Source organism: Hypanus sabinus, chromosome 17 (genome assembly GCF_030144855.1).
Source record: "Hypanus sabinus isolate sHypSab1 chromosome 17, sHypSab1.hap1, whole genome shotgun sequence".
Taxonomy (NCBI): domain Eukaryota; kingdom Metazoa; phylum Chordata; class Chondrichthyes; order Myliobatiformes; family Dasyatidae; genus Hypanus; species Hypanus sabinus.
Genome location: NC_082722.1, coordinates 41,896,126 through 41,922,960, shown reverse-complemented (window position 1 = coordinate 41,922,960; position 26,835 = coordinate 41,896,126). Strand labels below are relative to the sequence as shown.

Genomic DNA, 26,835 nt, shown 5'->3' with positions numbered 1-26,835 from the left:
CCTTGCCACAACCATTCAGCAATGTGTAATGCCTCTGTATTTGCCACGTCAGCAGAAAAGCCTACCGAGTGTCATTCATTTCTAAAATGTTTGTATTATATTGATTTTGTACTTGTATTGACTTTGAGATTTCAAGCATGTGTTTTTTATTTCAATAGTTCTGTTGGTATGGCCAAAGCTGCTTTGGAAGCAATCAGTGGATTTAATCTCTTTGGAAATCAGGTATTCTTAATTAGATATGTCAGTTTTCAATTTTAATATCTTAATTAATTAGATATGTCAGTTTTCAATTTTAATCTTAATTTGTAACTGTTAGTAATCCATTTACAAATGCAAAATAAGAAATCATGCAAGGTCACAATAGTATATTATTTTCTACCATCTAATGTTTATGCAGGATGCTATTTATAATTTAAGTGAAGAGCTAATTAATAAGCATCACCCAGCAAGGAAACTTAATTTACTGAAGTTAGCAATTGCATTTTCATTGTTTTTCATGATCCTTGGTGAAGAAATCTAATCTACAAATGATTTGCAGGAAGATACAAAATACAAATTAGATTTTGTTTCAACACATAAGGGAATTGTATTCATCCTTTGATGGTTAAATAATTATCTGACTATGTTTGTAAATCTAATTAATTTTGCTAGTTGCAAAGGCAATTTAACTTGTGTGTAAAATATTTTTGAATGATAATGTAATAAAATGTTAATAAAATAATAGAAATATTTATGGTGGAATAGTGTTAGATGTTATATTTGTTTAACCTGATTCTAATGAAATTTAGAAGTATGTTCTAAATTTATATTACTTTTGTAAAGTGAGCAAGGATGACAATTTCTACTTGAAACCTCAAACCAGAACTGAGTGAAGAATTTGTGCCACAGTTGCACAGTTGTTGAAAACATGAACAATAGACATCCTCATGCATATATTTTTAGAGATTTCAGAACCACTGAGATGAAATATAACAGGAGTTATAATTTTTGGTTAACTTAAGTGGTGTGAAAACATGGGACCATTATCAATGTCACCAAAATTTCACTTAATACACGAAACAACAGAAGCTTCTTTTAATGGTTTATTATTATTAAAGAGACTTATTATTGTATTAACATTAATCCAATGCAAATACCAATGTGTATGCGTAAAATATCAACTTGAGACACTTTATTAAAATTGTATTTATTACTTAGCAAATCTATTTCTAAATTAAACTCTACATAATATTTAATAGATGCTCATTTTGTTGAGTTACTAACTATAGATCCTCAAGGATGACCTTCCATAAACATTTTGGTGTAAATGGATTTGAAATTGTACTTTGATTATCTCAATAGAGATTTGCATAAATACAGAATTTTTCAGCTTATGAAGGGAAAAATGTATCACATAGCTGACTTCTCAAATTAGTTTCGTATCTAGTTCAGGGCAGCGTCAGAAGATTCCAAAGGGCACTGTACCTCTTGTGTTGCACTATTTTTTCAGTATTTCTGAAAGTTATTTCAGGTGTGCATCACAATTACTGAACTCATTTTGAAAAACTGTTGTATTCAATCTCCTCTATTTACTTTACCTAAATACATTTTGAGCAATAAAGAAGAGAAAATCTGCAGATGTTGGAAGTCTAAGCAACACACACAAAATGCCGGAGGAACAAAATGCTGTCCTGCTGAGTTCCTCCGGCATTTTGTGTTGCTTGAGCAATAAAGAGACCTTCTAAATCAGTGTTCGATCTTCTGGGATTGAATGCTTGTGGATCTGTCTAACTCAACAGAAAGCAGAGGTAAAACTTGAAATATTTGGCCTGAGTGTAGTTGAAATGAACCAACAAAGAAGGAACATTAATTCAGATAAAAGTCGATTTTTATAATTAAAAAAATGTTTAAATAGAAGAGACCTCTTTCTGAGCAATTTAACTGAAAAAAGTATAAAATAACAGTGAACCATTCAATGGAATTTTGTATTTATTTGGGACCTATTAAGTAGTTTTTACATGGATCAGATGCCAAAATGCTTGTAGTGGGTAGAAAGGGAAAATAAAAAGTTAATACTATCCAAGGAAGAAGCGAGCAGTCTAGAATCCTGTCAAAAAGTGATGTTTTAAACAAATACCTAAAGTGGGGTGGGAGGAGTACTGGCTGAAGAAGGCTGTAACAGGTCTAGAGACATAAATACCTTCAGTGGGGTGAAGGGAAGGGGCATATTGAAATAAACATTCAGGAGTAACACGAGGGGGAATTTCTTTACTCAGGGAGTGGTAGCTGTGTGGAATGAGCTTCCAGTAGAAGTGGTAGAGGGAGGTTCGGTATTGTCATTTAAAGTAAAATTGGATAGATATATGGATAGGAAAGGAATGGAGGGTTCTGGGCTGAGTGCAGGCCAATGGGACTAGGTGAGTGCAAGCGTCAGCACGGACTAGAAGGGCCGAGATGGCCTGTTTCCATGCTGTAATTGTTAAATGGTTATATGAGTACAAAGAAAATTCAAGCTGTTTGCAGCACTGTAGAATCTCTTGGATTTCTTTAATTCATGATGAGTGGAAAATAATAAATATATCTTGATTTACAAAAATATCCTTTGAGTTTCATAGGTTAAGAATGTAATTCTTATGTACAGCTTTTTAATACTCACTTCTGGCCATTGGTAATGGCTGTATGGTACTGAAAGCATTGGACCCACAAGTTCCATCAAATACTAAATTCTTTAATTTAAGATTATCTTTAGTCATACTTGCAACTGTTATATTTTCCTATTTCAACATTCATTTCTTAAATATCTACAGTCCAGATCACTAATATGCTGTTTTGCAGCATAGATCAATTTTTAACCTTTTCTCTGCAATATATCAATCCTAATTTGAAGTTTGTAATGTCAAACTTGTGCAATGTTATTCTGTTACTTTGATAAACCAGTACATTTTGAGTTTATTTCATCTAGCAGCCTAACAAAATTTAGTTCTAAGCGATATCTATTAAGTCATGCCTTCGATACTGAAGAGGATAGGATTACAAATCACTTCTCAAAACTATTGTGGTTAATACCAGAGATCAGCTATGCTCTTTTAAATGCATTAGAAAATTATTTCCCCAATTATTTAAAGATTGTTCTTGCTCCTGCATCATTATCTTATAAAGCTTCGGTTAAAGAAACACCTAAGCAATTATTTGATGTAAAATTCTCATTTTGAACCCGAGTGTTAATGTTTTGATTGTAAATCAGTGTTGTGAAATCAGTAGAAATGCTTTCTTATGTTTAATATAATATATAAATGCAAGTTACTGCAATTATCATTATTTTCAAAATAATTGTGAGAGATAATTACTAGTTTGTACATATTGTGTACATATGGTCTATCCATGTATTTAATAATCATAAAATATATATCCTTTTGACCTTATTTAGGGTTGCTCTTGGTCTGTTATTTTTGTTGATTTTGATGCACACAATCGAAACAGACAAACGCTTTGTTCACTCCTTCCACGAGAATCTAGATCCCATGTAAGTATTTCTGAAGGTGATAAGCATTTCATGAAAAGAATTAACTGTTCTGTATAATTCACCTCACTGTTTAAAATCATGCATTGGTTTGGGGGGCTAGAAATTACCTTCTAATTTTTATATTTAAACATATATTGGTCACTGCTAGTACCTGAGGATCAACAGTGTTCAACTAGAATTAGCATTTTGGCATAATAATAGATCCTTTGAAGAATTTACTTAGTCTTTCTTTCTTTTTCAATCTCTTTATTGAATTTCATATATAGAAAAAAAACATTGTGAAATTGAATAGGTTATGGGTACATTAGACTTAAATTAGTAATAGAATAACAATATCTTATTAAAATACCAGCAAAAAAATTGTACATTAATCAATGTAACCTATATTAATTATACATGAAAAAAACAAGAATAATCATCAAAAGAAAAAAAAATTTTAAAATGCAAGAAAAAAAATATATTGGAAAAAAAAACTTAAACTAAACTAACATGGGCAATAATAACAGTTTATATATATATGATAGTGTCAAAAACTCCGGAACTCCATACCAGAACAAGAATAAAAAGAGAAAAGGTCTGGAAGAGATCAAATTTAATTCATATGAAAGTGTCGAATGAACGTTCCCCAAGTTTCTTCAAATTTAATTGATGAATCGAAAATGGTACTTCTAATTTTTTCTAAGCTCAGACAAGAAATAGTTTGAGAGAACCACTGAAACGTGGTAGGAGGGTTTACTTCTTTCCAATTTTGTAATATAGACCTTCTGGCCATTAATGTTGCAAAGGCGATCATTCGTCTAATTGAAGGGGAAAACCGGTTACCATCCTCATTTGGTATACCAAAAATTGCAGTAATAAAATGAGGTTGTAAATCAATATTCCATATTGAGGAAATAATAGCAAATATGTCCTTCCAATAGTCATGTAAAGTGGGACATGACCAAAACATGTGGGTCAATGAGGCCACATCTAAATGACATCTGTCACATTGAGGGTTAATATGAGAATAGAATCGAGCAAGTTTATCTTTAGACATATGGGCTCTATTACTTAGTCTAATGCTACATGAGCAAAACCATGTTAAGCCCAACACCAAACTTTTTTGTGCTTTTTGTGTAAATTTTGCAAACATTTGCTAATCCTTATTTGCATAGTTCAACAAAGTGTCTTTATATAGAGCTTGCCAACAAGAATTTTAATTATATATAGGTACCCTAAAATCTCTGAGAATATTCAAATGAGTGCTTCAATGTGAATAAAATACTAGTACCTTAAAATGCCATCTTGCAGTGAAGACTTGAATTAGACCAATTCAAAGACCTAAAATGCTTGAGTTATATTATTTTGAGACTGATGAGAATTATCAAAAATCTTAGTTATTGGGGTTATAAATGTGAATATTTCAATATAATTATCTTCATTCATATATTATGTTCTACTATTTGTAAATTGCATTTATTGTTTGTAGAGGCTGGACCCACAGAAACATGGTTCAAAAACTATAGTTTGTTTTATTCATTTTATAAAGACAGCTTCAGTTCCTTGTTATTTAGCCCTTTTAACGCGAACTGCTGACCATCTTTGTTTCTTAATAGAGGAACAATAAATAGAAACAACAGACTTCATTCATACAACATCTTTCTTTGTTTCTGTGTGACCCTTCAAACACCTTACTGCCATTGAAGTCACTGTGATATTGTGGGAAATTACTGCTCCTACAAAGTAACACATTTCACAACATCTGCTAGTGTTATTAAACCTGATTCTGGTTCATTGCAAGCGGTTCATAGCAAGCTACCATAAGCAGGGAAGTATGGTGTCCTGATTTTCTGTTTTAATGTTGATCCAGATATAAATCTTACCCAGATGTGAGAGATACTGCCTGTATTGGTGAGAGGCTGGCAGATTTATTAACTTATTTATCCTTGGTTTATCATCTCATCCAACCGAAGGAACTTCTGACAGTGTAGTATTTTCTCAATACTGCGCTGGAACATTGGATTTCTAAGCATAAGGATTGCAACTTGGATATTGTGACTTGGTGCTAGTGGTAGAGCATAGTCTTCTGCTGAGCTTAATCCGCACGTAACCCCCCCAAGGCAAAATGCAGTTTAAGGACTAATATAGTATAAGTACACATCTTTCCCAATTTATTGTTGATTTCTATAGGATTAAGTTGTTTGGCCCAGTTTCTATACCTATATAAATATTCTGTAATTTTATACAGCCACTTTTCTGTGAATATATATTGAATAAAGTATTAAATATCATTTAATAAACAATGAGGAGGTTAAATCAATGAAAACATTTTGTTGTTAATCACAGCAAGAACATTAACTGCATTCTCTAATATTTTTTTCAGAATACTGATGCTGCCCTGCTGCCATGTATAACTTACCCTGCATTTGCAGTGGACGATGATGCCTTGTTTGATCAAACTCTTGAGAAAGTTATTCGCAAACTGAAAGGAAGATATGGATTGAAACGCTTCTCAAGAGATGGATACAGAACTGGATTGGAGGACCATTCACGACGTTATTACAAACCAGCCGAAATCAAGGTGCTTGGGCAGATTTAAATTTTCGTAAATCCGCTCTTGCCTCTCTTTTACTCTTTATGTATCTGAAAAAAGTTTTTGTATCCCCTTTGATATTATTGGATAGCTTACCTTTGTATTTCAGTTTTTTTCTCCATATGGTTTTTTTGTAGCCTTCTGTTGGTTTTTAAAAGCTTCCCAGTCCTCTAACTTCCCACTGATTTTTGCTGCATTATATGCTCTCTCTTTTCTATTTATGCTGTCTTTGACTTCTGTTACGTAACCCCGTAACTGGGTCACTTACCAGCAAAGATAGAGAGGTCCGTTGAAGTCTGATGGTACTATTTTTAAAAGTATTTATTGAAAAAGGGGCACAAAAGTAAGATTAATGCAAACATACAGATAATATACGTCGTCAATACTAAATCTAAAAGCGCGGGTATAATAATAATCAATAAGAAATAGCTCTATCGTTGTCTAGGGGATAATGTATTGTCCGATGGAAATATAAAAGTCACTGTTAGTTCGTTCAAGCTGCAGCGTTTTGGGTTTAAGAGAGAGACGGGTTAAACTTGCCCAGGTCTTTTATGATGCCAATCCTTTGAGTCGTGCGGAGTTGGTTTCCCCGTTCCAGGCAAACGGAACCAAACGCATGTGGCCTCCTTCCAATGGCTTCTGCTATTACAGGATCACTAGAGTTTCTTCTGGTGCGTCTGAGGGGCTGTTCCCACAGACCCTCTTTTATCCTGACTCACAGGGTCGCAGATGTCAATCAGGTTGGGGGTGATGCAATCCCTCCCTCAACCAGCTCACTTTGCCTGAGGGCTTCCACGTAGCACAGTATTTTCAATCCACAAGTTCGTCTTCAAGAGACAATGGCCATGTCCCGTAGCTTTATATCGTCAGGGGAGCGAGACATTCCGCACGTCTCTCTCTCTCATTTCCTGGGTCTCCTGACCCAACTCAATAGTGATCTTGCGATTCTCACAAAGGAGGGGGCTGCAGGAGTAACACTTCCTATATCATCCATGATGTGTAAACCTCCATTTAGAATATTTCTTCATTTTTGCAATGTATCTATCCTGTGCCTTCTAAACTGCCCCCAGAAACTCCAGCCATTTCTGTTCTGCTATCATCCCTGATAATGTTCCGTTCCAATCATCTTTGTCCAACTGCTCTCTCATGCCTCTGTAATGTCCTTCACTCTATTGTAATACTAATACATCTGACTTTAGCTTCTCTCTCAAGCTACAGGGAAAGTTCCTTTACCGTAAGCTCCCTAATCAAATCTGGTTCATTACACAGCACCCACTCTATAATTGCCTTTCCCTAGCGTGCTCAATCAGATGCTTTAAAAAGCCAACTCTTAAGCATTCTATAAGTTCCCTCTCTTGGGATCCAGCACCAACCTGATTTTCCCAGTCTACTTGCAGATTGAAATCCCCCACGATTATCATAACACTACCCTTTTTACATGCCTTTTCTATCTCACATTTAATTAGTATCCCACATGCTAGCTACTGTTCAGAGGCCTGTCTATAGCTCAGGGTCTTTTTACCTTTGCAGTTTTTTAACTCAGCTTGCAAGGATTCTACATCTTCTGATCCTATTTCACCTCTTTCTAAGGAATTGATTTCATTTCCTGCCAACAAAATCCCCTTGACCCCTGCCTACCTGCCTGTCCTTTCAATGCAATATTGAATGTTAAGCTCCCAACTGTGATCTACTTTCAGCTACAACTCAGTGATGCTCACAGTACCTGCCAATCTCTAGCTGCACTACAAGATCATCTACCTTACTTTATAAATTGTGTGCATTCAAATATAACACCTCCAGTCCTATTTCCTTCATCATTTTTGGTTTTGCCCCCATATTATACTTGAACTTGTTCCACTGACTGCAGTTTTGCCCTGTCATCTGCCTGTCCCTCCTCACAGTTTCAATACACATTGCATTGACTTGTATACCAACTGCCTAGTCTGCTCTGTCACTCCGGTTCCCAACCCCTTGCATATTACTTTAAATCCCTAGCCAACAACTCTAGCAAACTTGCAGCAAGGATATTAAGAAATTCTTTTTCAGAAAATTACACTATAAAATACTGTATAGAGGTGACTTGAGATATGCCACTTGGTAAGTATAGTATAATTGAGGAACTGGTGACTATATTTGCAATTCTGGATTTTTTTTTCACTGTGTTACATCCGTAGCCCCCTCCTTTGTGAGAATCACAAGATCACCAGTGGGTTGGGTCAAGGGGCCCAGGAAATGGGAATGGGACCTGCAAAATGCCTCGTTTCCCTGGCGATGTAAAGCTACGGGACATGGCTATTGTCTCCGGAAGACCAAGTTGTGTATAGAGTACTGTACTATTCATTGAAGCCCCTCAGGGGATGCCCAGAGTGGGCTGGTTGAGGGATTGCATCATCCCAACCTGATTGACATCGGAGAACCCGTGAGGAAGTATAAAACAGGGTCTGGGGAACAACCTATTTAGAAGCACCAGAAGAAACGTTAAGCGACCACATAACAGCAGGAAGTCATCTGAACGAAGCCACGTGTGTTCGATTCCGTGGCTGGAATTGGTGGCTGGAACCACGGGAAAACAGCTTTTAGCTAACAACGGGGAAGCCCGCTCCCCTGACTCAACGGATCGGCATCTTAAAAGACCTGGGGCAAGTTTAAACCGCATCACTTTTAAACCCAGCCATGCTGCAGCTTGAACGAACTGATAGTGACTGTTATCTTTCCATCGGACAATACGTTAACCCCTAGACAACGATAGAGCTATTTCTTATTGGTTATTATTATACCCGCGCTTAGATTTAGTATTGACGACGTATATTATCTGTATGTTTGCATTAATCTTATTTTTGTGCCCTTTATCAATAAATACTTTTAAAAATAGTACCATCAGACTTCAACGGACCTCTCTATCTTTGCTGGTAAATGATCCAGTTACGGGATTTCGTAACAACTGCAATGATATTTCTTCTTGATGAAGTGGTTATAATTGATTGCAACAATTAATTAGCCACTGCACTATCAATATTATCAGAAAACCAGCAAAATGAAAAAAACAGTCCAATTATTCTTATGTTCCTGGGATTGATTTATTTATATTTTAACAATATTATACCCCAGCATAAATTAGACTAGAAGGTCTCTCCTGGGGCAATTTACTTTAAGTTAAAATTTGGCTAAATCAGAGAAAAGAAAGGATACCTTTAAATATAGTGGCTTGGCATACATTCACTGCTGGTGCCATTAATTCTATATAAACAATGCAAGTTGAGAACAGAAGCAAAGTTGGTTAACTTCACATTTATTACAAACTTTGGGTGAGAGTGGCTACTGAAATACATTGGGAAGGTAGGCTGATCAGTATTTCTAGTTCACTTTTTGCCAGACTGCAATTTCAGTTGTCACTTCTGATGTGACCTATCCTTATGCCTCTAAGTAACTTCAGCTATGTTGTACCAGAAATAATTTTATTTGGTATATTAGTGTGGATAGTGATCCCTTAGTGACTACTTACATAGTATTATCATCACACCTTAAGAGTAATCACTGTGTATGTTTCATTCCAATGTTAAGGTAGACCCGCCAAAATTGGTGGTACAGTAAAGCACAGATGGATAAATGTGACCGGAATGTTTTCAGCATCAATTGTAGACCCCATGACATCTCCTGGCTTCAAGTCAAATGTGAATAAGGAAGCTACCTTCAAAATTAAAGTGCTAATTGGCAAAGCAATGATATAGGGCTAGTTGAATTTGAACAATAAGTACAAGCAGTTGGACTTGCTGAGTGATCACACAATTAATGGATCAGATCAAAGTTCTGCGTATCTGCCGCATCTACTTATAAGTGGACAACTGCATGTGTACGGGAAGAGGAATTCCAAAATATCCTGTTATCCACGATGTCAAGGCCTTCCACATTGTTACTAAAGAGGAGGCTAAAGCATTTATAACCCTGTGTATCCAAAAGTGCTGAGTTCATGATCCATCTTGCCTACCTTCCGAGATCCTAGCTGTTGCAGGAGTCAGACTTCAACCAATTAAGTTCACTCCATATGATATCAAGAAATACCTGAGAGGACTGGATAGAATATGTCCTTGTGACTAAATCATTTCCCAGTTGCACTGCTGAAGCCTTATAGTCCAGAACTAACTACTCTACATCTCTAGCCAACTCACTGCAATGCAATTACAACAATTCACTCAAATGTTTGGAAAGTCGCCTTGGTGTGTTCATATATAAAAAGGCATTATCCTATCCAGCTAACTACTGCCTAGTGAATCTAATGGGAGATCTCATCACAGTCATAATGTATTCTTTAATAATCTCTCTAACAACCAAAGAGCTGAATTCTAGAGGTGAGGTGAAATTCATTGTTCTTGACATCAGAGTAGCATTTGACCAAGTCAAGTTTATTGTCATTTAACTGTATACATGTATGTAATATATATAGACACAAGACAACATTTCTCCAAACCAGGGTCCAAAACACAGTGGTACACATAACACACATTAACTTATGAAGGTAAGGATAAAATCTACAGATCAGATGAATCACACATAAATAACAAACTAAAGTGCATAAGCATGAAGTATGGTACTGGAACAGATTAACCAGTGACACATTGCATATAATGAGGCAAGGAATTCAGAAGCCTGATGGCCTGGGGGAAGAAACTGTTTCTCATCCAGACTGTTCTTGTTTTAATGCTTCGGAGTCTCCTGCCTGATGGTAGAAAAAGTCAAAGAGGTTGTTGGATGGATGGGTAGGATATTTAATAATACTCAGGGCCCTGCGTATGCAGCGCTCCTGATATTTGTCCCCAGTGAATGGTAGGGAAACCCCTATGATCCTCTCAGCTGTTCTCACAATCGTTTGTAGGGACTTCTGGTCCAATGCTCGACTGCTCCCATACCAGATGGAGATGCAACTTGTCAGATGCTCTCAATGGTGCTCTTGTGAAACGCAGTTAAGATGGTGGGGAGAGGAGCCTTGCTTGCCTCAATCTTCTTAGGAAGTGGAGGCACTGCTGTGCCTTCTTGTTCAGGGAGGTGATATTAAGGGACCAGGTGAAGTCAACTGTGATGTGAACTCTCAGGAACCTGGTGCACTTAACTCTCTCTCTGGTGAAGCCATGTATTCACATAGGGGGTTTGTTCATCTGCATCTTCCTGAAGGCACAATGATTTCTTTTGTCTTCTCTTTGTTCGGGCTTAGGTTGTTCTTCTCACACTAACCCATCAGCCACTCCACTTCCTCTCTCCACTCCATCTTGTCATTGTTCTTGATGACCACTGTTGTGTCATCCACAAACTTGATGACATAGCTTGAGCTGGATCCTGTGACACGGTCATGCGTCAGCAGTAAGCTGAGCACACCGCCTTGAGGAGCACCAGTGCTTGGTATAATGGGACAAGAGGCACTACTTCCCATGGACTGGCTAGCCTTTCTGTTAAGAAGTCCAGGTTTCAATTGCAGAGGAAGGTGTTGAGACCCAGCAAGGACAGTTTCCCACTAGTTTCTGGGGAATGATGGTGCTGAATGCCGAACTGAAGTCTATAAACCTGGCATATGAGACCCCATTTTCCAGTTGGGACAGGACATAATGGAGGGCAGAGGCTATTGCATCGTCATGGAATCGATTTGAGTGATAAGTGAACTGGAAAGGGTCCAATATAGCCAGGAGAAAGGCTTTAATGTTCTCCATGACCAACAGCTCAAAGCATTTCATAATGGTTGACGTTAATGCCACCAGAAGAAAGTCATTTAGGCAGGTTACTGTTGCCTCCTTTGGCGCTGGAATGATGGTTGCTGCCTTGAAAACCCATTAAACCTTTCGGCAAGATTGGAGAGAAAATGCATTATGTAAACAAAAAGTTTCTCTTGTTCATTCTTTTTCTAGTGTTCGCACAACCGATGGTCTTATTTTAAGAACTCTTTATATTGTTATTTCATACTCGTTATTTATTACTATTTATATTTGCATTTGCACAGTTTGTTGTTCATTGATCCTGTTTACATTTACTGTTCTGTAGATTAGCTAAGAATGCCTGCAGGTAAAAGAATCTCAGGGTTGTGTGTGGTGGCATAGATGTACTCTGATAATAACTTTCACTTTGTTTTAACAGCAACAGCCATACGTACCGTAGACTATTGCCAACAGGAATGAGATAAGCAATAAACATAAGGACACGTCACCCACTGCATCTTCACCCCAAAGTGATTACCATCCTGACTTGGAAATATATTGCAGTTCCTTCATTGTCACTGATTTAAGTCCCAGAACGCTTGCCTTACAGCATTGTGGAATACATCCTGTGGAAGAACTCTGTTTAAAATATGGCCAATCACAATTTGCACAAGGGAAATTAAAGTTGGATTAGAGCTGGACAATATATGTTTACTTGTCAGTGGTGTCTAGATCTCTTTCCCACCCACTAAATAGTTGTTCACTTAACTGCATGTACAACATCCCACTGTCCTGAGCTGCCTAGTGTATTGTGTGAGTGACCACCTGATGCTCAATTAGCCCAGCTGTCCATGGTCACTACCCCATGTTTTCCCTAGCCTTCAATAATTTCTCATGAATGCATATAGTATGTCCAGTGGTTTCCCTTTTCCAATCCCACACTCTGACCTCATTGGGCAAATCATTCACCCCTTCATCCTTGGGTTCTCCTGATGATTCGTAATGGAAGCCAAAACCTTGACTGTTGTCCAAGTCGCCAAGACAATATTAGAGCTCTTAAGTGCCTCTGATATGTGAAGGTTGAGATGTTCTTCCTAATGGTGGTATTCAAAAATACAGGTCTTGGTTTCAACATAAGGAAACATAATTCAGATGGAGATTTGAAAAGAAATTCTTCACTCGGTGGTTCATGACTGTTTAGAAATCTGTTTTCCAGCAAGCTGTAGATATGGAGTAATTGAAAATTTAGTCAAGTTGGAAATTGAGAGATATTTAATCTATAAGAGAATGAATGGGTCAGAGGTGAGTGCAGGAAAGCAATATAAAAAGCAGGTTTGGAACAAAGACTTCAAGTACCAAGTTCTTAGTGAATAATAGAGCAGACCATTGGCTCCCTCCTTTTCATGTTACTCATGTCTTTAGTAAACAGAGTCGTCATACAGTTGTTACTTATACTGGTGTTTCCTATTGCTGGAAAAGGTTTGGATGTTGTTACATTGAAAAAGCTTTTATTGAACTCTCCATGTTTTTTTATTAAAAACTTCATAAATCTTTATTGCTCAAAATTATGTCAAATTTGAATTGCAAATTCTAATTGCTTCTTTAAGAATAGAATCTCTTTTGCTCAACTTGCTGTTGTATTTTCTATAATTCTTATTTGCTTAATTAACTATTATAAGTAATTTTATTAAATGTTTATTTTCCAGCTGTTTGATGGCATTGAATGTGAATTTCCTCTGTTTTACATTTATTTGGCAATTGATGGTAAGTAAAATATACAAATTGCTTGATTTGAAAAGTAATTCTATTTTAGATATATTGATTAGCATTACTTCTGAGTTCATTTTGAATTGGAGGCAAATATTTACATCAGATTACCTGGCTAGTCTTCAAAGTCACTGAGTTTAGTTTATTACTCAGTGATAGAATTATTCTCATGGTGCGTGACATTTATCCTCTCAGAAATCAATTTATTCAAAGTGGACTGAAAGGCAGAATGAGAATACAGTTAATAAAGAGAAAGTGCTGATAACTGGAAGGCACAGATATACCACGATTAACCAAAAAGAAACCCAATTAAATTGAAAAAGAGCGTTACTACGCTGTACCAGGTGAGCATATAGAATACATCACCTCATATGATAGTAGGTAAGTATTTAATATTAACTTTGAAAAGTAAGATTAACGGAATCACTCTTCAAAAAAAAAAATTAGCACATTAACTACTGGGGTATCATTCTGAAGTGTAATATTCTATTATCCTCAGGTTCACTGAATTTAATTGGTTGCACTGCAATCACCTTGAAAGGAGAGTGAATTTCTGTTATTAAATTACCTGACAGGTTCCATTACATCAAGATGGCGTTTACTTTCTTCTCTGTGCTGGAAGGGCACCTCACTTCTTAGCTTACTGCTAATGAAACATCATGCACCTCATATTTTTGTGGGAAAAGAAGAATTCCTTAAAATTTCTCTTTATAAAAAAATCTTATACATACCTTCCATTATGCATTACAATATACAGTAGTATGCAAAAGTTTGGGCACCCCTAGTCAAAATTTCTGTTACTGTGAATAGTTAAGTGAGTAGAAGATGAATTGATCTCCAAAGGTCATAAAGTTAAAGATGAAACATTCTTTTCAACATTCCAAGCAAGATCAGTTTATTATTTTTGTTTTGTACAATTTTAGAATGAAAAAAAGGAAAGGAGCACCATGCAAAAGTTTGTGCACCCCAAGAGATTTGAGCTCTCAGATAACTTTTACCAAGGTCTCAGACCTTAATAAGCTTGTTAGGGCTATGGCTTGTTCACAGTCATCATTAGGAAAAGCAAGCTGATGCAAATTTCAAAGCTTTATAAATACCCTGACTCCTCAAACCTTGTCCCAACAATCAGCAGCCATGGGCTCCTCTAAGCAGCTGCCTAGCACTGAAAATTAAAATAAATGGTGCCCAGAAAGCAGGAGAAGGCTATAAGAAGATAGCAAAGCATTTTCAGATAGCTGTTCCCTCAGTTCGTAATGTAATTAAGTAATGGCAGTTAACAGGAATGTTGGAGGTCAATTTGAGGTCTGGAAGACCAAGAAAACTTTCTGAGAGAAGTGCTCGTAGGATTGCTAGAAAGGCAAATCAAAACCCCTGTTTGACTGCAAAAGACCTTCAGGAAGATTTAGCAGGCTCTGGAGTGGTGGTGCACTGTTCTACTGTGCAGCGACACCTGCACAAATATGGCCTTCATGGAAGAGTCATCAGAAGAAAACCTTCCCGCGTCCTCACTACAAAATTCAGAGTCAGAAGTTTGCAAAGGAACATCTAAGCAAGCCAGGTGTATTTTGGAAATAAGTCCTGTGGACTGATAAAATTAAAGTAGATCTTCTTGGCCGCAATGAGCAAAGGTATGTTTGGAGAAAAAAGGGTGCAGAATTTCATGAAAAGAACACCTCTTCAACTGTTAAGCACGGGGGTAGATCAATCATGCTTTGGGCTTGTGTTGTAGCCAGTTGCACGGGGAACATTTCACTGGTAAAGAGAAGAATGAATTCAATTAAATACCAGCAAATTCTAGAAGCAAACATCACGCCGTCTGTAAAAAAAGCTGAAGATGAAAACAGGATGGCTTCTACAACAGGATAATGATCCTAAACACACCTCAAAATCCACAATGGGCTACCTCAAGAGGCGCAAGCTGAAGGTTTTGCCATGGCCCTCACAGTCCCCTGACTTAAACATCATCGAAAATCTGTGGATAGACCTCAAAACAGCAGTGCATGCAAGACAGCCCAAGAATCTCACAGAACTAGAAGCCTTTTGCAAGGAAGAATGGGTGAAAATCCCCCGAAGAAGAATTGAAACACTCTTATCTGGCTACAGAAAGTGTTTACAAGCTGTGATACTTGCCAAATGGGGTGTTAGTAAGTATTGACCATGTCGGGTGCCCAAACTTTTGCTTTGGGCCCTTTTCCCTTATTGTTATTTTGAAACTGTGAAAAATGGAAATAAAAAAAAGTAATCTTGCTTAAAATATTAAGGAAATGTGTCATCTTTAACTTTATGCCTTTTGGAAATCAGGTCATCTTTTACTCGCTTAGCCATTCAGAGTAACAGAAATTTTGACCAGGGTGCCCAAACTTTTGCATGCCACTGTAGGTTTTTGGTTATTAAGGTATTTAAGCTATTGCAGTTTGTGGTGTTAGTAAATCAGTGGCATAACTTTGGACTGATTGTGAATTCAGATTTAATCTTGAAAGTTTATAGACTCACAACAATTAAATAACGAAAACACCCCCCTGATTTATTGATATCTGCAACTCATCTGGTTTAGACAAAATTAAGTCCAACCCCATTACCTGATGTTGATTCTTTATCCTTAATGATCCAAAAATTAGTTAGTGAAATAGAGTGGAAAACTTTGAAAGCAGTGAAAAGCTTCCCTTGCCTACTGTTCATGCAGATCAAATTATTACACAGTGCATTGAGGTAGAACAAGGTAAAACATTAACAGTTTAAAATAAAGTGTAACAGTTCATTGGTGTATTGCTCAAAGCACTTTCGCAGGAACAAGCAATGGAGTCAATCTGAAGAGAGGTGATTTGTAAATATTATAGAGAGAGAGAGAGAGAGAGAGATGTTTTACTGACGGTTCTGCTATGATAGAAACCTGATGTAAGAATGTACACTTCCTGGTTCAATTGCAGCATGGAATCAGCACTGGATTAGTGTGGAGTAGGTGTGGGTCAGGCTGTGGCAAATGGTGCTGCTACTTAGCACCAAGATTTACTTATTTAGGGATGCAGCATGGAACAGGTCCTATAGGCCCAATGAGCCGCACTGCTCAGCAACCTATCTACTTAACCTTAGCCTAACCATAGTACAATTTACAGCGACCAATTAGCCTACTAGTTGGTACATCTTTGGGCTCTGGGAGGAAACCCGAGCACCCAGAGGAAACCCACACAGTCACAGGAGGGACATAAAAACTCCTTACAGTTTGTGTCAGAATTGAATTTGAAACTCCACTCCGAGCTTTAATAGCGTTGCGCTAGCCACTTTAGCACCAAAGATGTGGGGCTTGGAGCTGCGTCTTGGCCAGCACAGCAAGTGTGGATCACTGCTGGAGACTGGGGGTGGCTGCTCCATGAGCTGACTGACTGCATGATCCTTTAGTCTCTTTCATCACCTACTGTTCTACCTGCATCCCTCAGCACCTCATTCCCTACCTTTTCTTTGGATACACATCTCTCCCTGTCCTGTTGAGTCTGTTAACATAGAGAAATGCCTGGGCTGCAACTGGGAAAAAAAACAAACTATGGTAATCATTAGTTTGTGGCAACTAATATATATCAGGAAGATGATGCCACCTAGGTTATAATGGAAGGTTGCACTTGGACCCCACTTAGTCCTTTCCCACAGAATGATGCTCCATTAATCCTCCAGTCTAAGCATTCATAGGTATGTAATCTTGTACTCTGTCTGCTGGTTGCCATGTCAACATCTTGGTACTAATGCCATTCCTTTTTATTGCCGCCTGTTACTCGGACAAGAACCTGGTACAAAGCCAACAACAAATTGCCCCGCAGCTCTGTGTGGCAAGACTGCCTGAGGGCTGCTGTTTGATGGGCTCTGACATGATACCCAGGGCTGCAGTACCGTCAGTGCAGTGATCCAGAGTCATTACTGGGGACTGGTGGCATCTGTTCCGTATGTTAACAGCCTGCCAGGATACTACAGTTTCTCTCATCACCACTTGTTACCTGCACTTCTTTTGTAGCTTTCCGACTCAGAAATGAACAAGGTGCTGTTTTGAGCTAGCAGGCTAAATTTTCATAGCTGAGTACTCTGATTTCCCACATACCTGGGCATTTTGGATATGAAAGTTTCATTGAAATGATAAGATGGTGGAAATGAACTTGTTCTACACAAGAAACAGAGTTGGCAAGTATCCTTAGGAATTTTAAATTTTGTCTATATAGACCATGTTAGAGATGTTAACCATTTTACAGTTAAGTACCCCTTATCCGAAATTTAAAAATCCAAAAACTTCCGAAACCTGAAATTTATTTTGAGTACTTACTTGATGTCACAATGGAAAATTTCACAAAGCACTGGGAAGGTTCCCAGGTGATGTGCAGATCTCTGCACATCATAGACAATTCTGAGAAGTGATCTCACATATGTAATGAACATAAGTTAATGAAAAATAGAAAAACATTGCACAAAGGAAGAAATAAAAATCTCGACCGTCTGTTCAGAGAGCGGATTCGTCAGCATCAGAGGGAACATATGCCGCTTACTGGTGTGTTGATCATAAAACAAGCAAATATCCATCATGACAAACTGACAATTGAAGGTAATTGCATATTCATTAGGCTAGTGACAGGTATTTAAATAAAGGCACAGCATTAAATTTTTAAAGATTTGTGGTGTTAAAGCATCTGCTGATTACGAAGCAGCAGAGGAATTCATTGATGTGTTTGCCAAGATCGGCGCTGATGAAAATCGAACACGCTCAATGGCTGCATCAGTACTTCTGTGTGATGAGCTATTGTAAGACAAAGACCGCTTACTGGTAGCACATAAATTCAGTAGGAAATTATGGCGATCCCAAGCTATCTCATTATGTATTCCAAAATCTGAAACACTTCCAGCCCCAGGCATTTTGGATAAGGGGTACTCAACATTTTTACAGTGTTTTGCCCAAAACCTGCAGAACAGGCAAGCTATGACATTAATTATTATTGAACACCGATTTGACACCAATCAGAATCAGAATCAGACTTTAATTGCCAAGTACCTGTACACATACAAGGAATTTACTTCCGGCAGATGTTGTCTCTCTGCTCATAACAATAATAATGATAAATATAAATGAAAAAAATCTTGTCATTTTGGAACTCAGCTAATTCTCTCTATTAATTTTGCATGGTTAAACATTGCAAAAAGCACACTCGACCACCTAAAACTGTTTAAAGGGGTAATTATAAAAAATAGAATATGGTATAAACCCTTTAGCAGTTCTCGATGCACCTGTGAAGAGAGAAACATTTAATATTTAATGGTTTTCTTCCCTAAAAGTTACCACATGTAAAACCCTGGCATCATGCAATACAATTTCTATACTCATTGAGTCTTTATTGCTCTGTGTGACATTTCTATGAGTTTTCTCTGGCACAATGATGAAATTTTAATCTATCATAAAATTACTAAAATTTGAGTAATCTCACTGTGCTTCTTGGTAAGTAATAGGGGACTTGGTATCTTTCCACATTATTTGTACTATGGTGAACTATATTTAACAGATGTAGTTGCCACAACTAATGTTTATATTTATGAACGTTTAAAATTTCTATAAATAATGCAGTCTGCAATATATTGTAATATTATAAATTATAAATTGAAAATGGCTTAGAAATTGGACCAAGCAGTTTCTGCTGTATTCACTTAATGGCAATGTTATTTCCAGTCATCAATACATTGCCAGTATAAATTAGATCAAATTACTGCTACTAATGATCCTTGTTATTATTTCATATTTCAACAAGGAGCAAAAAAGCATGATTTAAAATATATTCCTTGTGATTCCATTTGTGCATGTGGAAGATTATTATAATATTTATTATTATAATACCTAATGCTGGCAGGTCTTGGTACAGAATAATGTAAGCTGATAGTGCAGTTCATTTATTACTTGACATATGAAGACAATGGTGCAACTGTTTGCAGGGACCTGTTTCTCTGAGGCACTTTCAGCACGCTCAGTGCTTAGGTGGATCTTGTCCCATTACCCGCCTTCATGTCCCACTCTCCCTCCCTTCTAATGTTTGAATTCAGTGTTTAACTGATGCACTCACCACATTAATGATTTCTTAAAATTTTAGTCCACTAAAATTTATGGGTAAATTCAACTTTGAGGCAAGTAGGAGATTTTTGAAAAATATTTTTAAAAATGTAATAATGGCTTGGGGCTTTTTTAGGTGTATTTAGAGGAAAACCTGATGAAGTGAAAAAATACATGAAACTCCTTGAGCCATTGCTGCATCAATCATATGAAGGTAAGGGAAATTCTCAAGATTATACTGAAGCAAGATACAGATCTTTGTTTTAGACCTGTAATTTTCAGACATACTTGTTGTGGCAATTTTGCAAAATTTTGAGCCAATATATTTGTTGCATTACTTTATAAGTAGGTCATTGGTTATATTTATAATCCATAATTTGAGAGTTCATTCAAAATGTCATTTTGTGTACTGCAGGATCTCGTTACAATGCAAAAACAGCTCATTTACAAGTCCAACCTGAAGCTGAGCTTTCATCCTTGCAGCTTCAGCTTCAACAAGTTGGGCAACTGATTTATATATGGAATATGAACATTGTGTGATGGAGTGGGGAGCTTATATTAAAAATATGAGCCTAAAACCAATCAGCGCAATTTGGAGTTCAGTAGAAATGTGATCACCTAATAACAGCAGTCTGATTTTGTTCAGTAGGGCCTGCAAAGCCAAATGGGGTTGGCAAAGTCCACACTTTCCTTTTCGGGTCTTCTATATATCTAACCCACCAGCACATAAATATCCCTTAGCTTCTGCAGTGGTATACAACATGTGTTTGGACATAATTTCTGTAGTTTTGATGGCCTATTCATAACATTGACTAGAAATGTAACTGGTAACCAGTATTTCAGGTTATATACTGTAAATTCCGGACTACAAGCCGCTACTTTTTTCCCACGCTTTGAACACTGCAGTCTATACTACGGTGCGGCTAATGCATGTTTATGCCGCCAAAAACATTTTGCCTCGTAACAGTAGACCAATAAAATTGATGAGTAGTTCACAGAGGTCCAATGAAATTGTACGATAAATCAAGCGCACTTTCACAATTAAATTATTGTAAATCAGTCATTTGTACTCACCCTCATCAACATGGAAAACACTCGAAGAAAAGCATATGATGCAGCTTTTAAGTTAAAGGCGATCAATCTGGCGGTTGAAGAAGGAAATCGCGCTGCTGCACATAATCTTGGCATAAATGAATCGATGGTGAGACGGTGGAGACGCCAGCGTGAAGAACTGAGTCAATGCAAAAAGACGACAAAAGCTTTCAGAGGTAATCATAGCAGATGGCCCGAACTTGCTTGAAGACTGGGTTAACACACAGAGAGCAGGCGGCCGCGGTGTTTCCACCGTGCAGGTCAGACTGAAGGCTAAAGCAATCACCACCAAAATGAAAATCGAAGATTTTGGAGGTGGGCCATCGTGGTGTTTTAGATTTATGAGACGAAACGGCCTGTCCGTCAGGGTACACACAACTCTGTCAGCAGCTCCCTCCCGACCATGAGGAAAAACTTGCTAACTTCTGCACATTCAATCAAACAAAGATAGCGGAGAATTCCATCGGGCCAGATGATATCATAAATATGGATGATGTACCTTTGACGTTTGACCTGCCTCTCACTCGGACTGTTAATAAAAAAGGTGACTCGTCCATCACACTGAAAACAAGTGGCCATGAGAGAACGCATTTTACTTGTGTTCTGAGCTGCACAGCATCCGGACTAAAGCTTCCACCGATGGTGATTTTTAAGCGGCTGATAATGAAAGTTCAGTGAAAGCTGCCATCAAGAGTACAAACTCAATTCCAGCTGTGATTCCTGGGGGCACCACGAAGTATTTGCAGCCACTGGACATCAGCGTGAACCGGGCATTTAAAGTGGCGCTGCGCGTTGAGTGGGAGGCTTGGATGACGAGCGGCGAGAAATCCTTTACCAAAACAGGATGCATGCGAAGAGCACCTTTATCTCAAGTCTGCCAGTGGATCCTAAATGCGTGGAGCCATGTCACAACATCCACCATCACCAACGGGTTTCGAAAGGCTGGACTGCTGCGTGATGAAGAGGACCACGTGCGCTCAAGTGAGAGCGACAACGAAGAGACTGAAGTGAGTGACGAGATCCTGAGGTTGTTCAATTCGGACACTGAAGGACTTTGATGGTTTTAGTGCGCAGGAGGAAGATGAAGAAGGCGATCAATAACTTTTCCTGGTAGGCTGCAGTATATATATTTTTTTTTACCAGTCGTTAGGAGATATTGGAATGTTGTTCGTGCACTGTTCAGTAAAAAAGTATATGCAACGTAATTTGTGTGTTACCGATACGTATGTATATTTAAAAGTAGCTGTGTTACAGGCACTGTTCGAAAAAAAGCATTTGCAATATGTATTTGTTTATGTTACCATACGGATTTAATTAAAAGTTTAAAAAATCCTCACGTGTAATATCTTTCTGTGTAAATATCTCATATTACAACGTGGGACACCTGCGGCTTAAAATCCGGTGCGGCCTGTACAAGTACAAAATTGATTTTCTTTCTAAAATTAGAGTGTGCAGCTTTTAATCAGGTGCGCTCTGTAGTCCGGAATCTACGGTACTGTATACATTCTCTGATAATAAATGGAACCATTTGAACCATTTGGTCAGACATATAAACTGGCTATAAGACCAGGTCAAATACACATTATAATAATTACACTCCTGATAACAGTACCCCACCCCCCTCTCCCACCAAAGCCTATTCATCATCTGTAAAGTGCAATGTGACAGATTTTAGGACTAAGCAGCCACTGGAGTGGCATACAGTTGAACACGCTCAATATTCATCATCTCTGCAATTTATGCATCATGACAGGAGTGTGCATCATCTGCAAACCACACTACAAGAGCTCACTTAGACTACTTTGAAAGCAGCTGCCAAATCAAAGAATTTGACCATGAACACTATTACTTGCTGGTTCCCCAGCAAGCTCACACACACCATTCTGATCAGGAAGTATATCACTAATCCATAATTGTCACTGTGTATGAGTCCTGAAAGTCCTTACCATTGAGCTCCTTCATGAGATTGCAGAAGGATGTTTCAGAGTCACCTTTTGCTGGGAAATTAAGAACTTACATTAAGTACTGACCTTCCCGGTAATGCCCTCATCCTGTGAATAAATAGAAGAAAGCAAGATGGATTTAGTGTTACCATAATGTTCTTTCAAAGATTTATCTTTTTGTAGCAATTTACTTGCATGACTAAGCTGTTCTATTGGAGGGAACATGTCAAAGAAAAAATGTAGGCAAATGTTTAGGTTCCATTTATTAGCAGAACTTGGTTAAAGAGAGTTCCGAAGAAGCAAATGGAGTAAGACCACCACTGCGTAGTTCAGCTCTTTTTGTGCAGCTTTTGATTTGCTAAATTACCATTCCAAAAACCCAAACTTTCTGCCAGTGATTGTACTGTCAGTGAAGCACTCCATCTCACCAGGGGAAGAGGCTGAACAACCGTTCCTCTACTGTATTTATCAGAACCCCAGTCACGCTTAAATTTTGCTTGCTGGGAGAATTATGACATATAAGAAGTTGATCTGACAGTTCTGTGTTCCAGCTCATTTCTGCTAGGGCATTCATGTATCATGTTTCTCACAGAGTACCCAGCAGGGTTATTCTGTACAACTCTTTCACAGTGGATGAAAAGAAACCAGCCACTGACTAATATGAAGCAATTAATACAGCATGTTTTAATTCTCCCGTGTACAGACTTGGCAGATGCATTATTTAGTAGTAAACTGGCTTAAAGCTATGATAAAATTTCACACATTAATTTTTGACCATATGCCAGTGCAGTATTGAGGGTATTTCTCTGGAACTGTTGTGTGTGTTGGATAATCTCAAAGGACGACATGGCTAAAAGTGACACATATATAATTTGACGTCTTAAAAATGCTACATTTTTAATGTGAAGATCACATTTATCTTGAAGGTTTGTTTTCATTTTGGCAAAAGCTGTACAGATTTTTGTAGGACAAATATATTATTTCTTAATCAAGCTAATAATGCATTATTTGTCTAAATCTTTTGTCCCAAGGAGTACAGTAATATAAGTTGACTTTGATTCCTAGAACTTAATTTATTGAGAAAGCAATGTTCAAAGTAAATTTAAGTCAAAGATAAATTTATTATCAATGTACATATACGTCACCATGTACTACCCTGAGAGTATTTACAGTAAGTACGAAGAAACAGAAAAGAATCAATAACAGGTTGTACGCAAAGACGGACAACTAAATTGCAAACAACAACAAATTGTGTAAGTATAAAAAAAAGAAAAAAACAAAATAATAATAATAATACGTAATATTGAGAACAGGAGTTGTAGTGTCTTTGCAAGTGAGTCCATTGGTTGTGGAATCAGTTCAGGGTTGGGTTGAGTGAAGTTATCCATTTTGGTTTAGGAGCCTAGTAGCGTGAGTCCTAATACTTCTGTAGCTCCTTCCTGATGGGAACAGCAAGAAGAGAGCATGGCTTAGATGGTGGGGGTCTTTAATGATGAATGCTACTTTCCTGTGACAGCGCTGTTTGTATATGCGTTCAGTGGTGTTGAGAGCTTTACCTGTGATGGACTGGGCTGTATCCACTACTTTTTGTAATCTTGATGGAAAGTGATATTGATTTATTTAATCTGTCTATCTGTTTATAGGGATCCAGTTTCTTGCTGTTAGATCTATCTTGCCCCTGATAATCTGGTAAACTACTGTATCACATTCTGAACTTTTACCCTGTCATTCCATGTTGTTTACTCAGGTAACTGTTGCTACCAGGTTTTGCCCTTATAAACCGTTATATTTGGGGTAGTGTACGATCTGTTGAATTTTACTGCTACAGCTAAGCAAAGGGAAGAATGTTATTTGGTAATGTCAATTAAAATGCCTAATTTGAGACATGATGAGGAGAGAGCTTCCTGTCTCACTGTCAAATGAACAAGATGGCAATAGTGGCTTATATTCCAGAAAATAACTCATTCATTGTATGCGATTGACTGGTAAATAATACCACTTTTTGGAAGTGGAAAATGCATATAAATTGTTTTCTTGTATGATGCTTGAAATATATTTCAATTAAAATATTTATTTGAAATCACCTGGCTACTTCTCCCTTATCCACACAGCCATCAATCCTTTTCCCAGTTCCCTACAATAGAGAAGTGAGAGCATACTATTCACCATGGGTTGTCTTGTCCTCTTGCAGACTCCCAGATTCCCTGATGACTACATCAGCGAGAAGAGCATCTGGCTGCAGCTCCTTATGGACCATGTTAGGGAATGGATCTAAATAAGCTACAGATCATTCAGGAGAATGAGGAGTCGATAGGAGCAACAGGGAGGCAGTCACACCTAAGCTGCAGGAGGCAGGTAGCTGGGTGACTATCAGGACAGGGAAAGGAATGGAAGTAAGCAGACAGGGAGACAGGGTAGAGTCTGTGGCCAATCCCCTCAATAAGAAATATACTCCTTTGGATACTTTTGGGGGGGGGGGGGCAACCTACTGGGGAAAAGTTCAGCATCTGGTACTGAGTCTGGCTCCGTGGCTCAGAAGGGAAATGGGGAGAAGAGTAAATAGTGTTGACAAGTAATTCAAAAGTTAGGGGAACAGAGATTATGTGGCTGTGAAAGAGACTCCCAGATACCAGGGTCGGGGATGGCTTAGATCAGATCCAGACATCACAAAAAGTTGCTGTGCATGTTGAAAGGTTGGTTAAGAAGATGTGTGGTATGCTAGCCTTCTTTAGTTAGGAGATTGAACTCAAGAGTCACAAGGTAATGTTGCAGCTCTAAATAAAAAAATAACTGGTTCAACCACACTTGACCTATTGTGTTCAGTGCGGGTTGCCTCATTATTGGAAGGATGTGGAAGCATTAGAAAGGGTGCAGAAGAGATTTTATCACATTTTCTGGATGAAAGAGCGTGACTTATAAAGAAAAATTAAGCGAACTAGAGCTTTTTCCATTGGAATGAAGGAGAATGAGAGGTGATTTGATAGATCTTGATAGGTAATAAGAGACATAGATGGAGGGAACAGCCAGGGTGGCAATGACTAATATGAATAGATGTACTTTAAGGCATATTGGAGGAAAGTAGAGGGGATGTTGAGGTAGATTTTTTATATAGAGAGTTTTAAGAATATAAAATGCACTGCTGGGGGTAGTGCTAGAGCCAGATACATTAGAGACACTGAGAAGACTCTTGGATATATGGATGAAAGGAAAATGGAGAGGTATGTGCGAGGAAAGGTTTAGATCGATCTCAGAATAGATTAAAAGTTCAGCACAATATCATGGATTGGAGGGCTTGTACTATGCTATACTCTTCTATGTATTTCCACACTTGCAGGACCCAGTCAGTATGGATTGGCAATGGCATCGCCACAATCACTATCAGCACAGATGCACCACAAGGCTGTGGCTCAGCCTCCTGTTCTACTCTTTTTATACTTATGACTGTGAGGCTAACCATAGCTCCAATACCATTTGTAAGTTTGCTGATGAAACCACAGTCGTTGGCTGAATCAAAGATGGTGATGAATCAGCATATAGGAGGGAGGTTAAAAATCTGGTTAAGTGGTGCCACAACATTTCACTCAATGTCAGGAAGACCAAGGAGTTGATTATTGACTTCAGGAGGAAGAAATCAGAGGCCCATGAGCCAGTCCTCATCGGGGGATCAGAGGTGGAGAGGGTCAACGAGTTTATTTATTTATTGAGTTACAGCACAGCAATCCCCATTTTTAATCCTAGCCTAATTACGCAACTTCTATAGATATGCAGTGGGGACTATGCTCACTAGCTGCTTCACGGCCTGGTATGTAAACACCAATACCCTTGTACGGAAAAACCTACAGAAAGTAGAGTATACAGCCCTCCCCATCACTGAGCACATCTACATGGAGTACTGTCTCAGGAAAGTAGCACCAATCATCAAGAACCTCACCTTGTAGGTCAAGCTCCCTTCCCACTGCTGCCATCAGGAAGGAGCTACAGGAACCTCAGGACCCACACCACCAGGTTCAGGAGCAATTATCATCCCTCTTGAATCAGAGTGGATAACTTCACTGACCCTATAACTGAAATTGTTCCAACAATCTATCGCTCACTTCATCTCATGTTCTGGGTATTTTTTGCTAATTTAATTATCATTGTTAATTTTTTTTGTATTTGCACAATTTGTTGTCGTTTGCACATTGGTTGCTTGTCCATACAGTTGGGTGCGGTCT

At 38.0% G+C, this 26,835-nt stretch overlaps 1 protein-coding gene across 4 annotated transcripts in view; it reads left to right on the top strand.

The window, feature by feature from the left end:
* phkb (phosphorylase kinase, beta) overlaps window positions 1-26,835 on the top strand; it is a 291,164-nt gene that overhangs the window by 91,996 nt on the left and 172,333 nt on the right. For all 4 annotated transcript variants that reach the window (XM_059992920.1, XM_059992921.1, XM_059992919.1 and 1 more), the window contains 5 exons: window positions 159-222; window positions 3,407-3,502; window positions 5,865-6,062; window positions 13,459-13,516; window positions 19,723-19,800. In XM_059992920.1, the coding sequence (XP_059848903.1) occupies window positions 159-222; window positions 3,407-3,502; window positions 5,865-6,062; window positions 13,459-13,516; window positions 19,723-19,800 (494 nt within the window). The remainder of the gene's footprint in view (window positions 1-158; window positions 223-3,406; window positions 3,503-5,864; window positions 6,063-13,458; window positions 13,517-19,722; window positions 19,801-26,835) is intronic.